Below are 15196 nucleotides of genomic sequence, written 5' to 3' on the forward strand. Positions count from 1 at the left end.
TTGTTTCCTTCTTTTTTTTTTTATTAGACTAGGAAATATAATTTATTGCATAAAAATTAATTTGTTACAATAGGAATGCTAAACTTTATTTACAGTTCTTTAGTTTACAGAATAAACAGATGTGGGTTTAGAGGACGCCACCAGGCCCATCCCCTGGATATATAAATATGGAAACATATTTTGGACCAAGAGATGGATGCTGCCAGGACAACATGGACCATGGGGCTGCCTTTGCCAAAATGCCTGGCTGGAGAAACCCCTGGGCGTGGAGGGCTCCTGGGAGCTGGCACCCACAGGAGATGGAAGCAAACTCTGCATCCCCCCTGCCCTGCTCCTGCTGCAGGTTCCCTGGTCAGAAAAACAGGGAGAATCTCCCCAGACCTGCACTTCAGCAAAGCCTGCCCAAAGGAAGGGGAAGATGAACACAGATGGATGGGGATGGAGAGAGGCACCCTCAGGCAGGACGGACAGACGGATGGACAGACACACATCTCAGTGCAGTGATCCATAAACCAGAGGATGGGAGCAAGAGAGATTCTGAGGCAACCTGAAAGAGCATCTCATCCCTCAGAGAACACCATGGAACTGAGAAAGGAGCCCTTGAAACCACTGGCAGCTGGATTGATCCATCAAGTCTTAATTGCTCTCCAAATTTGCTTATTCCTCCTTAGCTCAGAGACAGGGTCTCAGAAATGCTCAAATGCAACCTAAAGGATGGATAAGCCCCTTCCCACGTGACACAGGAGCTCACCCAGCAGAAGTTTTCCCATCCAGCACAAGGGGAAAAGATCCCTTCTTTCCCACAGCCTTGAAAACCCAGCAAGAAGTGAACCCCAGAAACTCCATGACACAGCAGGGAGCAGCTCTATGCTTTCCATCAGTGCCTCAGGAGCTGCCCAGAGGAATCCTATAATGTCCCAGTAATACTGAAAGCTTCTCCTGAGCTGCCCCCTGTACACGTGAGCCTCCAGGCTCCCTGAGTGCGCTCCAGTGCCCAGCACTTTGTGGGATGACACAGGCATTCCACGACACTGATCCAGGGCTTTGCAGCCCAGAGCAGGACATGCTCCTAATACTTCCACTGATGGAGAATACACAGCCTTGCAGTGTGACCTAGTCTAATCCTGAGTTTACCACCCCCTCTTTTTTTTCTAACAGACAAATTTCTAAGATACAGCACTTGCTGAGTAACTATTTCTACCTGCAGGCAACCTAATTTTTTTACCTTCATCAAGACACTGTATCTGTGTGAGGAACCTCGTTCCTGGCTACTCCTTGATTACTTTCCGTTCACCCCACAACTTCTCCATCATTAGAAAAAGCCTATTACAGGGAAAAACAGGAGCTGCAGTGAGGGATGGAAACCTGATCACTGCTTACAATGCTGTCCCTCATGTGAAAATGCTCAGCCTGGCTCACAGCTTGGAGACACCTAGGTATCCCTCCCTGAACCCCTGCTGAAATACTGCATCAAAATTCAGGCAGGAGCACGCAGACCCGAAGTGGAGGTGGTTTGAAGTGGCCACACCCCAGCCTGCCAGCCCCTGCTCTCCCCTGACCCCTCCACATCCGCTCATCACCTCCCTCTGACCCTTAAGCCCAGGTTTGGGGTGCTCACTGCAAAATCCTGCTGAGTTTAAAACATCCCCCCCTTTGGCCTTGAGTCTGGAGGTTGGTGCAGGACTGAAATCTTTGGTTTGTACTCAAGTTATGGAAATGAAGGCGCAGTCATCCTAAAAAGCTCCCCCAAACCATGCCAGAGAAGAATTCATTAAAAATACCCATATCTGGATGCACTCTCCCCACCCTGAACCCTAAATACCAGGTAGCATCCCTCATCCCTCCTTGCAGGCAGAGTGGGACCCCTCGTTCCTGCTGCCAGGGAAAGGGGAGTTTGCAAGGACAAAATCCTTGGGAAGGGTCTGAGCTGGCCCTGAAGCAGAGGCCGGAGAGGCACTTCACCCTCCAGACTCCCTGGGGGTCCCAGGACATGTAAACACATTTTGCTCAACTTGGATCACACGCTTTTTCCTACAAAAGCGTGTCCATTGAAATCTCTCTCTCTGCCACCCTGACCACAGCGATGCTCTTGCTCTCACAGACCAAGAAAAAAGATTTATAAATCTGTCTTTTTTTACTTTTTTTTTTCTTTTTTTTTTAAAAAGGACACATCCAAAGATCTGGATAATAAATTATTTGCGTTTCCTAAGAAACTTTTTTTTCTTTTTTTTCTTTCTTATTTGCCTTGTTAAGCTGCCTGAAGCCTTTGACAGAAGTTAAGCCTGGATTGTACTCATCTCTTCAACGCAGAAATGCTATTAAAGGAGGAAGAGAACCCAAAAAGAAGAAGGAAAAGGAAAGCCCCCATCCTGACTTGAGAAGCCCTAATTCCCCCCCGTGCCATGAGGAGGAGGAGGAAGAATGCTGTGTAACCCTTGAATTGCTTGTAAACGCTGAGGATGGGTCTCTAAGGCTGACAGTGATATAGGAGAAGCACCGGCCTTGGCCCCTCCCCACTCAGGACAGATGTGCCTCCCCCTGCCATTGGGGGGAGGACCCTTCCTCACTCCCCATTTCATCCTCTTGGCCCCCCAGCCGTGGGGAGCACCATCAGCAGTCCCCCTCTGTGGCCATGACCACCAGCATCTCGCTCTTGCCCATCTCCTCTAAGGCACTGGCCAAGGTGTTGAGATCACCGTCGTCCTGGTGCTCAGCTTCCCACAAGTCCAGGAGCACCCCAGTGGGGCTGGCTTTGGTGGCGAAGTAGTTCAGATACCTGAAAGGGAGAAGCAGAGGAGGGTTGGGCTGCTATGGTGCCCTTTGGAGACGGCAGGAGGGAGGATGCTGGAGCAGCAAACCTGTTTGGAACATGGACTTTGATGGGAATGCCATAACACAAATGCCAAAGCCCTCGAGAGACCGTCTACAATTTTCAGACAGAGCTGGTATTCATGCAAAAGCAATGTAAGCTTTGCTTTGATGAAATTACCCTTTGCCCTTTGGTCCTGAGGGTGAAACCAGGTGGGAATGGCACAGACATGGTACCAGATAAATAAGGGCCATTCAAAGTGATAAGAGATGCAGGACTGTGGCACAGATGGATCCCAGAATGGTTTGGGTAGGAAGGGATCTTCAAGATCATCTTGTTCCAACCCCCCTGCCATGGACAGGAACACCTTCCATTATCCCAGGGTGCTCCAAGCCCCTGGAACATTTCCAGGCATGGTGCAGCCACAGCTTCTCTGGGCACCCTGTGCCAGGGCCTCACCACCCTCACAGGGAAGAATTTCTTCCCAATCTCTCATCTAAACCTCTCCTCTTTTAGTTTAAAATCATATCCAAGGATAGAGATGAATATAACTATGCAGAGCTATATCCCCATTTATGGGTAGCCCTATACAGATGGACACAACCCCACTGGAGGCCTGCAGCTGAGAGGTAGCACAGATTGAAGCCTCCCTGCTGGGTGCACAGGAAGGGAAAGAAAAGCTTGGGGAGACCCACCGGTCCATGGAAAGCTTCTGGGCGAGAAGTCTCCAGTCGTTCCCCCTGGAGTTGGGAGCATCCAGGCTGTTGCAGATCTTCTGCCGGATGGAGAGGGGGATTTTGAAGGCATAGGGTCCCACCTGGGTGGTGGTGGTGGTGGCACCGCTGTGGTGGGAGCGGAGGGTGTCAGAGGAGCTGCCGTGCTGGAAGAGGAAGGACAAGGTGAGATGTTGCTGAAATGTCTGAGCATGCCCTTGCTGTCCCCCCACCTCCCCTCTGCTCACCTCTCCCAGCGTGATGTGGAGCTGGAAGATCTGCCCTTCTCCTTCCACCTGCCGGACGCAGATCTTGCAGGTGAGCTCAGTGGAGGCCTGGCTGTACCTCTCCAGCGTGAAGGTGCAGTGCAGGGCTCGCTGGCTGCCGCTCCAGATGTGGTAGAAGGGGATTTCCTGTGGACCACCAAAGCATGGGCTCAGCGAAGGCTCCAGCAGTGGCTGTGGGAGGTCCCACCTCCTCCAGCCACCCCATGAGGGATGACATGGGACAGCAGGGCCTCACAGAGAGCATCCCACCAAAAAGACCAGAAAACCAGGAGACAACTCAGGAGACAAGCCCAGGGCACCCGCAGCCCTGTGGTGCCTGGCTGGAGATGGTGCTCCCAGTCTGGAAGCCCAGCTGCCCCCACATGAGCCCCTCACCTGGTACTTGGCAAGCAGTTTGCTCCTCCACAGTGCATGGGGGATGTCGTGGATGGAGAGGCGCAGGTTGTGGTAGCTGTCCTTGAAGGGCAGGGACTTGGGCTCCTCCAGCAGGTACCCTCCCAGTGTCCTCTCCAGCTCCAACACCTCCTGTGGGCAGTGGGACAGGTAGGGTGAGGCTCAGGAAAAGGGCAGGGGCTGCTCCTCTGCCCACCTCCACACCCAAAACCAGGATGTAGTGGGGTGGGGAGAGGAGGTGACAAGAAGAGACAACAGCAGCCTCAAGCCCATGGAGAACAGCTTTTGCCACTCCAACAGAACTTGCCAACTCAGCTCATATACCAGCCCCATCTAAAACTTGAATTTCCTTGAACTGTCTCCATACTCCTCGGAGAATGCAGAGCTCCAACACAGGGGTCAGGTACTCCCTTGAAGGGTGCTGTTCTCTGTGCTTTTAACACCATCCCTTCATCACACCAGCAGCTTTTAGGAGAAAAAGATAATCCAGGAGCCAGAGCCCTGCCTACATCCCCACCTAGAGGCACCACAGAAATCCCAACGGGATCCACAGGACAAGTCACAGGGAATCAAACAGCCACCACACCAGTGGGTCTGAGTAGCCAAAGCATCCAAACTCCAGTTTCCCGTGATGCACTGGATGTTATCTATGCCACAAAACCCTTCCAAGGCAGGGAGAGACATGGATGCATGTTGAAATAACAGGATCTATAAAAAACCCACCCATTGGCAGCCAAACCTCTCCTGTAATGCCTGCAGGAGGGGTCCCAGCAGAGGAACTACACAACTTCCTCCCTGTTTCCTTCGGAGAGGGCGAGGAAGGACAGGGAAAGCAGTAAACACCTTATTATTCACTGTGGTCACTTTGCAGGCAGTTGCATCAGGTTGTCTGCTTCCCAGGGCCAGGCCATCCTGAGAGGCATGAGGCAGCATCCTGCTGCCAGCACAAGCAGCTTTGGAATGGCGATATTTACCTTCAGAGCATCTGGTGTGTCCTCCAAGCAGTAGACCTTGAGGCTGTACTCCAGGGAGGTGCAGATGGTGGGGGCAAAGATGGCGAGCTGGAGCCTCTTGATGGCTGACCTGGAATAGGACTCTCCCACAAAGACATAGGTGCCAAGCTGGTCCAGCAAAATGTGGCAGGACTTGGCTTCCAGCTGGCAGTAGCAGGGAGTGTTGAGGGTCTCCTCATCCAGGGTCACAACTTCCTACAGGGACACCAAGATTGGAGGTCAGCCCGTCGTTCCAGGGGTTGTACCCCTCAGGGTCTCTGCTGGCTGCAGGCCTGGGTTCCCACCTTACCTCCCAGTTTCCCTGGTGGGACTGTGTTTTCAGCTGGTAGATCCAATCTGAGGAGCTGATGTCAGCACAGTGGGGAATGGTCAGGACGACAGGACGGCACAGGAGCAGGCCCGTGGGCCCACAGGTCACCGCCGGGCTCAGAATTGTCTGTGTGCCCTCAGAGGGCAGCCTGGGGAGGGACAGGGGACAAAGGTTGGACAGGGTACTCCATGGCAGCCAACAAGGAGTGGGTGGCCAGCGGGGTGACTTACAGGGCGCTCTCGGCCTTGTTGAGTACCAGGTACATCTCATAGAACTTCCCCTGGGGGATGGCCCCGTGGGGCACCAGCAGGCTCACTCCTGGAACGGCACACACAGGTGTCAGTCACAGACAGAGAGAGGAATGAGGGAGAAACCACTGTCCACCCCAGCCAGCGAGCACAAGGAGAGCAGGGAGCCAGGACAGCACAGAGAGGAACACCTCCAGATCATAGAAACATGGAATGCTTTGGGTTAGAAGGGACCTTAAAGATCACCCAATTCCAGCCCCCCTGCCTTGGGCAGGGACACCTTCCACTATTCCAGGTTGCTCCAAGCCCTGTCCAACCTGGCCTTGAACACTTCCAGGGATCCAGGGGCAGCCACAGCTTCTCTGGGATGTCCCATGGCTTCACCGCTTGCAAGGATGAGCCAGGCTCTTTCTTCATTAGGAAGAAGATCTTAATCTTTGTATCTTTTTGCAAGGTGCTGGCCCTGGATCAATGGCAGGGAAAGCCCAAGGCAAGCACAAGGAGGCTGTGACCTCCAGCCTGAGATGCCTGGCTTGGGAATGGCTTTCTGCCTTCCTTCCCTGAGCCGGCTTTGGGATAACAAAGGGCTGCTCACGAAGGGACAAAAGCAAGACCTTGATGGTTCAGCAGCCAGACAATCCTAGCCTGGGGCTTACCTGTGCCTGGCACGGTGAGCCTTCCCCCCAGGTAGCCAAACGTGCCGCTGGCGCTGTAGCCATGCTCCCGGGGCAGACTGAGGAGGTGCTGGGAGCCCAGGCCTTTGCTCCGCACGTTGGCAAAGTGGCCGTCCCTGGCGGTGTCCCCTGGGTAGGTGCCAGTGGTGGGGACCCCCCCAGCAGGTCCGTGCTGTCATGCAGCCCCGGCGAGGAGGAAGCGGTGGAGGAGTTGTACACCTTGATCTTGAGGCTGGGCAAGGGGTCCAGCAGGGGGGAGTTGGTCATGGGGATCTTGTCAGAGGAGTCCTGCAGGGCGTACATGGGGCCGCGGTACACGCCTGCGCTGGCCGTCAGGTCCGGCTGCATCGACGGGTGCAGCAGCTGAGGGTTGTCTGTGGGACCAGGAAACACAGGTGGGATGAAGGGAGCAGTGGAAACAAGGGCATGGAAAAGTACTGCTTGAGTGGAAGACATCCCAGAATGGCTTGGGCTGAATGGGACCTTCAAAACCATCTTGTTCCAACCCCCTGCACCATGGGGCACCTTCCACTAGACCAGGCTGCCCTGATTCCCGCCATCAACATCTGACCACTTCCATGGAGCCTTCAGCCTTCAAAAATCAGTATATTCCCTTGGGAAAACAGGACTGGAAGCCCAGTGAGGATCCACCCTCTACTGTGACTTTCTGCCTGAGCTAAGGCTGGTGAGGACCTCCATGGACTATGGCTCTTACCGTGCTGGGACGTCTTGAAGTTGACAGGGTGGAACCCTCCGGTCAGAGCAGCTGAGGAGTCCGTGATGTCCGTGTCGAAATCCCGGCATCTCCTCCGGTACACCACCACCCCCACAGCCATGAGGATCACGATGAAGACGAAAATGGCCACCACCAACCCGGCGTAGAGGGCCACGTCGCCAGTGGCCTCCAGCACTGGGAGGGATTAAAGACAGGTGAAAAAAGGAGCAGCAGAAATGCACATCAAGACCCACCAGCGCTCCCAAATCCCCCCACTGACTCAGGCATGGACGGAAAGATGTCCCCTGGGCCTGCTGGAAAGGTTGGCAGGAAGATGGAGAGTGTTTTCTAAGAGCAGGAAGTCAAGCACAATGCCAGAGAATGAGATGGAGGCAAAGCCCTCAAACCTTTGGAGGACATCTGGCCACCACTTGTGCAAACTTCACCTGAGCACCAAGGGTCCCAGAAACACTAGGTTTGTGCAGCTCAGGTTCATGAAGCTGTGAGTAACCCTCACATCCTAACAGAGACAACTCTGAGGAGCACACAGGAGTTTTAGGGTGGGCTTTAGTTGCTCCATCTTCCCACCCTGTCCTTGCCCAGATGCCAGGGAACCCCTAACATGAATTCAACAGAACAAAACCAAAGAAACAAACAAAAAAATGGCCGTGAAATGAGCACTTACGGTGGCTTTTGGGCTCGTTTAGAATTCTTTTATCTGTTAGGAAAAACAAAGTTAGAAAAGAAAAAGGTGAAGGTGATGATGGGGATGAGATGAAACAGAAAGTGGGAGGTAAGCCAGCCCAGGGGTGTGGGAGACCAGCATCATTCCCTGGGGCTTTCCAAAAGCCAGGTAGAAGCACGTGACAAGGACATTCCCGTGCCCAGCCAGTAAAGGGGACAGTGGTGTCACACAGCAGCAGGTGGCAGCATTGGCTGCCTTCAGCATGCCCACTCACAGGAAGCAGCCCCATCACCATCACTATGGGTTTATTCCCTCAAAAAACCACCTCCAGAACTCCCAGCGATGACCCAGGGAAGGCGTTTTCACGGTGTGACTGAGAAACCCCTCCTAGTTGTCCCCTCTACCCACAACCGGCTTTATTTCAGCAGAGGCCCCAAACCTGCAGGGAGGGCAGGGGCCTCAATGCCAGCAGCACATTTAGATTCCACCAAAAATCCCCAGTATCTCTTTCCTCCAGGTAAGAACTAACTTTGGAAGGGATGAGAACACCTTTTTAAAGACAACTTAAAACACAGGTGGTAGTGGCTACTCCATCATCTTGGAGGCACAGCCAAAAAAGCATGGCCAAACGCTGGAACACCATGGCCAGTGGCATCTCCTGTGTCATGTCCCCATGCTTGTGGCCACCCTCCCAGGTACTCACTGTGCAGGCAGAGCCCATCGGTGCAGTTTTTGGAGTCCAGCAGCACCCCGCTGCAGTCCTTGCCACCATTGCGGGGGGCCGGAGCCGTGCACTCACGGCTGCGCCAGTGAGTGCACTCGGTGCTGCACGCTGACCACTTGCTCCACTCTGTCCACGCGCCGTCCACTGCGGGCACCGGACACGGGGGCATCAGTAAAACCTTCCCACTTTGGGGAGTGTTATCCCAGCATATCTTAAAGACCATCTTGTTTCAACCCCCTGCCATGGGCAGGGACACCTGCCACCAGACCAGGGTGCTCCAAGCCCTGTTCCACCTGGCCTTGGACATTTCCAGGGATGGGGCAGCCACAGTTTCTCTGGGCAACCTGTGCCAGGGCCTCACCTCCCTCACAGGGAAGAATTTCTTCCCAATATCCCATCTAATCCTGCCCTCTGTCCGTACGAAGCCATTCCCTGTTGCGCTGTTACTCCAGGCCCTTGAAAATAAACTCTCCCTGTTTCTTATAGGCTCCCTTGAGGTACCGGAAGATTGCAATTAGGTCACCTCAGAGCCTTCTCTTGTCCAGACTGAACAATCCCAACAATCCCAACCACAGCCTGGGGTACAGGTAGCATGTGGTTTCTGAACCCTCTGTACCTGGACAAAGGGTGGTGCAGGTGATTTTCTGGAAGGGCTGCCCGTCACAGAAGGAGCCGCCATTCAGTGGAGCAGGGTTGGTGCAGGTCCGGGTGCGCTTCTGCCAGCCCCGGCCACAGCGGTTGTTGCACGGAGACCACTCAGACCAGGTGGACCAGCCACCATTCACTGCAGAGGAGATGGGCAGAGTTAACACTGGAGCCCAATCCATCAGCTAAGCCTTGGGCTGGAGCTAAACCTCGAGTTTTTACATCTTCTGTGACCCCCTGTTACAGCTCAGCCTCATGAAAAGCAAATCACAAGACTCTCTTGTGTCACCCACCCTATGCCCAAGATGCTCGAGAATGCTTTGGTCCTTTCTCCACTTGGCAAATATTTTCGTGTCTAGCTCTGAGGAGATCTTTGATTTCATAGCAAAGTTAAGCCAAAAAAGCTTTCCAGCTGCTTTGAGAGCCAGAGAAATCCATCTAGATCCAGCCTCCATCCACCCTCCTACCGAACCGAGAATGCTCAGAAATACCTCGACCCCTACACCTCGAACCTCTCCTTACTGCCTGTGGAAGCCATTAGACGCTCCTGTTCTGCAGATATTGGTTATCACCTAATTTAATACACTAATTTAATTCACTCCTACCACTCCCAGGAAGTGCCCATATTCCCCCTTGGCTTGGAGACACAGCCAGCACCAAAGGTCCCTTCCCAGAGCACAGGCTGGTACCATAGACAATGACAGCGGCCGTGGTGCTCCGGCGTTTGGCCACAATGTTCTTGGCCATGCAGGTGTAATTAGCAGTGTCCAACAGTCGGGCCTGCTTGATGATGAGGTTGTGATCGATGGTGATCAGGAAGTTGGTGTCCTGGGTGGGATCAATGACATCCTCGTTCCTCAGCCACTCCACCTGGCAGGAAAGGAAGGGATGGGGAATGATGGGGATTACGCCATCACCAAGACCAATGATGTCTTGAGCACCTCAACCACTGACTGGACAACCTTGCCTCTGACTGGATTTATTTCTCCTCAAAAAGGGAGCCAAACCAGGCCTGACTGAGGCACGTTACTGGTGTTTTGGCCAAGGATGAGACACCGTGGCTACCTCCAACACACAGCTCCCAGGGGCTGACAGAGCTGTGGGCAAGGAAAGCTCCACCACCTTGGTAGGGAAACCCATCCATACTGATTTTCCCAGCCCTCGGCTCCCACTGGTGACCGCTCCAATCCAGACAACTCACTGGGTACCTCCTTGTTAGATCTTCCCTCTGAGGGGTTAATGGCACCTCAGGGAAGTGTGGGAGAAGTGGGCTGAGCAGGTGCTGCCCAAAATAAACCATTCTGCTGAATGACAGCTGACAGGAGATGGGATGGGACACCCCACCGTGCATTCCTTCAGGAGCTGCTCACCTCGGCCTGTGGGACCCCCTCGGGCGGGCGGCACTGCAACAGCACCTCGTGCTCCAGTGGGACCTCCTTGCCCAGTGGCTCCTGATCAAAGTTCTTCCGTAGGTCTGGGAGGGGAAGGAAAAGCCAGGGGTTACCAGCCGCAGCAGGAACAGGGCAGCCTCCAAAACTTTGGTGGGTGCCTCAGCACCAAGCACCCACGAGTCACGAAGTCCCTCTGGCATAGACAGCCAGGGCAAAACGTGTCCTGGGAAGAAGGAGCTGAAGAACCATGATTTCCATGGATTTGGGGCAGCACATGGTGCTCAAGGATGATATATTTCCTCCTTCATGTGCTTGCAAGCTTACACCTCATCCTGTCTTTTCCTTTTGGGGCTAAAACTCAGTTTATCCACTGTTTCTTCATCCCTCCCAGCAGAGCCCTCAGGATGTGGGGGACACGGCAGTGTCCTGCTCCAGAGCCTTGGAAGGAGCAGGAGCGTCACTAGATGGTGCTGCAATCCTCTGCTACAACTCCCAGCCCTCTCCACGTGGCTCCCGAACCCTCTGCTCTAAAAAACACCAAGGAAGTGTTCAAGGCCGGGCTCGACAGGGTTTGGAGCAAGCTGGTGTAGAGGAAGGCGTCACTCCCTATGGCATGGGGTTGGAATGTTAAGATCCCTTCCAACCCAAAGCATTCTGGGATTCTATGATTCTCTGATCCTGTGATTTTCCCTGGTCAGACAAAACCCTTCAGCAGTGTAGCCAATCCATCAGCCCTCTCTGTTTTGGATAACACGTTGGATTATTAGCCCTCTAATAGCAAAATCTGTTTGGGGCCGGGGAAGCCTGGCTGTCCTCCTATAGCTCCACCATCTTGTTTGCTAGCTGAGCAAATTCAGGCGGGACCAGCCTGACTAACTCGCCCTTAATCAGGCTGACACCCCCAAACAGCAGCTCAGGGCAGCGACACGTGACAGCAGGGACTCAGAGGACACAGAGTCGCTGATTCAGGCAGAGCGTGCAAGGTGCCATCCGCTGGGTTATTAAGGATAATAAAACCCTGGGAAGTGCTGAGCATGCTGCTGGGCAATGTGGCATTAACCCTGGTAGTGCCACTGCCCCGGCAGGTGGGGACAGTGACACTCAGAAGCAAAGCTAGAGCTGGGGTGAGGAGAGAAAACCAGGGTCATCCAGCAAAGATGGGTCATCCCAAATTGATCAGAAAGCAGAGGAGGAGTGAGCCCTGGAGATGGGAGCAGCACGGGGCACTTACAGGCAATGCGGACGTAGGCCCTGCGGCTCTTGGTGGTGCCTGCCGAGCTCCAGGCCACGCACTGGCACCAGTAATCCTCCAGGCCAAACAGCTCCTCCACCTGCTGCCGGGACACCTCGATCTGCACCTCCCGCACCAGCAGCCCTGCAAGGGGACAGAGGCACGGCATCAGATGGGCAGGAGCATCCAGGAGCAGGGAAACTGAGGCAGCATCCAAGAGGGGTGGGGGACATGCAAAGCTGGAGGAGAGAGGGTTGGAGGCTTCTCATCTGGGGTTGGCACCTCACAAATGAGGGAGGAGGATGGTTTGGGGATGAAGTCAGGGCAATGGATCACATGGAAGTATCTCTTTTTCCCCCCCAGTCCAGCTGAGCAGGACCAGAATCTCTTCAGTGTTTCTAAAGCCATCATCCTCCTCCACCAGCTCGCTCCCACATCTCCAACATCCCTGTCCAGACCCCTTCTCACCCACCAGGGTTTGAAGGATGCCTCCCCCAGGTTTTGTTGTGGGGAGAAACTACCCCTGTCTGTGCCACTTGAATACAAATGTAACAAGACAAATAAAACCTTAAAGAAATCAGCCTGGCCATGGCAGGGGTGCAATGACAAAGGCAACACCACCATGACCAGGTCACAGTCTCCTGGACTGCAGGATGCTGAAGCATCAATGACCATCACCAAGGGCAGGAGGGACTCGGGGCTTACTTTTCCTTATTTTAAGCAATATCTGCCCGTTTGGCTTTTTTTTTTCTGTTTCTATTTTAAAAAGGCCTCAATTTCACAGTGATCGAGAGCTGCATGCTCCCCAGCTGTAATTTTGTTACAGCTCACTCCCCGTGCTGTGAGGAGCAATTACTGTCTCCCTGATACCTTCCTGCGGAAGAGCTGACAAGGAAATACAATTTATTTTGTCACAATTCAAGGGAAAAAAAAATCATAACAAAAAACTCCAAAAGCAAAGGTATTTGGGCTAAGCACTTTTGGGAAACTTAGGGTTTTTAGAAGGACTCAGGATGGAGATGGGGCTCCAACTCATTTTGTCTATCTGGGAAGCTCCGGTGGGAGAAGCATCCTGGAAAGGTGGGGAGCATCCTGTAAATGCCCTGCCTCTGTCCCCCCTGAAAGCAATGACTACCCAAAACTGTAGACCAAACTCATGGCACACAGAAGTGACTTCCTAAGGGCTTCCAGGCACCCAAACAGAGCCACTCATCCTGCCTGGCCCCCCTCACTCAGCTGAATTATCCTCTCTGACTTGGCCTATTTTTGCTTTCTTCTGCATGAAATGTTTTGGATCAAGCACAATCAGAGCATTACTGAGCCAGGCTCATTCAAGACACGTCATCTTAAAAGTCCTTTCTTTTTTTTTTTTCCTTCTTCTTAAAGGTCCCTTTTTCCAAAGCATTTAACCAAGGACACTTAAAAACTAACCGTGTTAACCTGTGCCTTTGTGCCCAGCTCTCCCCCTTGCCCTTTCTGGCAGCTTTCCCAACCAACGCTGGGTGCTGCAAATGCAGATTTTTTAGCACGTTAAACCACTTTGGTTCCAGCTCCCTCTTCCTTAGGGAGGCTGCCAGGCAGAGATGCCCACACCAGCAGCTTTTACATGCATGGCATCACCTGCAGGCACTGTTGGTTCATTCCCTGATAGCAGCAATGCCATCTTTGAAGCATGGATGGAAGGTGCTCTTTCCTTCCCAAATTGTCAGCACAGGTTCTGCATCAGAAGACTGGAATCTGAGAGGGAGACGCTGGACCAAAGTGAATGAGTTCCCACAGCAACACGTTGTGCAGATGGATGCCCCATCCCTGGGAGTGTTCCAGGCCAGGCTGGACGGGGCTTGGAGCAACCTCGGCTAGTGGAAGGTGTCCCTGCCCATGGCACGGGGTTGTACTATACCATCTTTAAGGTCCCTTCCAACCCAACCCATTCCATGGGTCTATGAAATATAGTGGTTCTTTCCACACTGCACATCACTAAGGCATGAAACCCCCTCCTACAGGATGCTCCAGAGAAATGAATCCTAACAGCATTTAGGCAAATTAACAAGGGGGGAATTTCCACCTAGGGCTGGACCACACTGCTCAGATGTTGCCACAAGAGCTGGGAGTCCCTGATCGTGGATGGTGGAAAGCTGGGAGGGTGACAGGGCAGCTCCATTGCTCCCTCCTTGTCCTGGTTCCATGATCTTCCCCTAAGCATCCTCCACTGCTGTGTGCGGGGCACACAGACCTCTGGCTCAACCCAGTGTGGCCAGATGCTATAAATAAATTTAAAACCCCTTGGCAAGGCTGCTCCATCACTGACCAGCACTGACACTGCCCTACAGTGGTGAGGGTTTCAAATCTGGCCTCTGCAAGAGCTGGGAGGTGGAGATGCACCCTGCAAGAGAGAAACAGAGTGTCCCCTGCTCCTGTAAGCCTCCAGAGAAGCAAAGGGCCAGCCTGCCTGACCAGCCTTCCTCTAGAGGAAAAACACCCCAGGAATGGCTAAAGCAGCTTTAGGAGGAAAGACTCAAAAAGCTACAGAGGAAAGAAAGGCTTTACAGAGCAGGTTCAGGGATGCACCCGAGCACAGACCAGCTCACGGCTAGTACACGGTGGAGAGCAAGAGATACCAGGGAAGGGTAAGGCTGTGGGAAAAATCATAGGGACAAGAGAAGATTCTGTCAAAACACTTGTGGCTCCTCCAGGCTCCTCTCCTCTAAGCCCAGCCTGCCTTCCAAGGCCAACACCACTGCAGTTCAAAAAGCTGCCTTGGTTTAAAGCCCTCCAGATGCCATGTGCGCAGTGATTTGCAGAGGGAAGATCTTACAGGGGCAACGTGACTGTTTTCCTCCACTGCTGATCAGCCACAGGTACCAAAACTGGTGCAGAAAAGATGGGTGCCAAGCTAAAGCACACCAATTTTAGGAAATCTACTGATTACATGATATATCCAACCCCACGTCTTGATCTTATTCTTATGCCAGGATGTTCCAAGACAGGGACCTAGCAGCTCTACAGAGCCCAATCCCATGGAGTAAGACCCCCCCCTAAAACGCCTAAGCCACCTTCTCACCCCGTTCCAGGCAGCCAGAGGCTGACTTATCCTCTGAGATAGGGAAGAAAGAGCTAATTTGCCATCAACAGGCATTTCAAATCCTACCTGCAATTGCTCTCATTACCGATTAAACACTTAATCCCTCTGCGAACCTGCATAAGCTGCCAGCCTTTGCCACCCGTCCTGGCAATGACTCCTACACGTTGATTAGGCATTTTGTAGGAAAGCAGTCCCTTTTTTTATCGGATTTAAACATGCTGCCTTTAAAATCCCTTTTAAGAACCCCAAGTCCTGCACAAGGGTAAGCGCAAAATC

General features: G+C 53.1%; 1 protein-coding gene across 1 annotated transcript in view; it reads right to left on the reverse strand.

Moving 5' to 3' along the window:
* UNC5B (unc-5 netrin receptor B) overlaps positions 1–15196 on the reverse strand; it is a 52334-nt gene continuing 37138 nt past the window's right edge. The window contains 16 exon segments of the mRNA XM_039553905.1: positions 1–2776; positions 3505–3689; positions 3771–3935; positions 4185–4334; positions 5177–5410; positions 5505–5673; positions 5756–5843; positions 6430–6600; positions 6603–6821; positions 7163–7357; positions 7848–7880; positions 8551–8715; positions 9188–9355; positions 9906–10086; positions 10587–10690; positions 11839–11982. Of these exon segments, the coding sequence (XP_039409839.1) occupies positions 2611–2776; positions 3505–3689; positions 3771–3935; positions 4185–4334; positions 5177–5410; positions 5505–5673; positions 5756–5843; positions 6430–6600; positions 6603–6821; positions 7163–7357; positions 7848–7880; positions 8551–8715; positions 9188–9355; positions 9906–10086; positions 10587–10690; positions 11839–11982 (2537 nt within the window). The 3' untranslated portion in view covers positions 1–2610.

The sequence above is a fragment of the Corvus cornix genome, chromosome 6 (assembly GCF_000738735.6).
Source record: "Corvus cornix cornix isolate S_Up_H32 chromosome 6, ASM73873v5, whole genome shotgun sequence".
In the NCBI taxonomy this organism is placed as follows: Eukaryota; Metazoa; Chordata; class Aves; order Passeriformes; family Corvidae; genus Corvus; species Corvus cornix.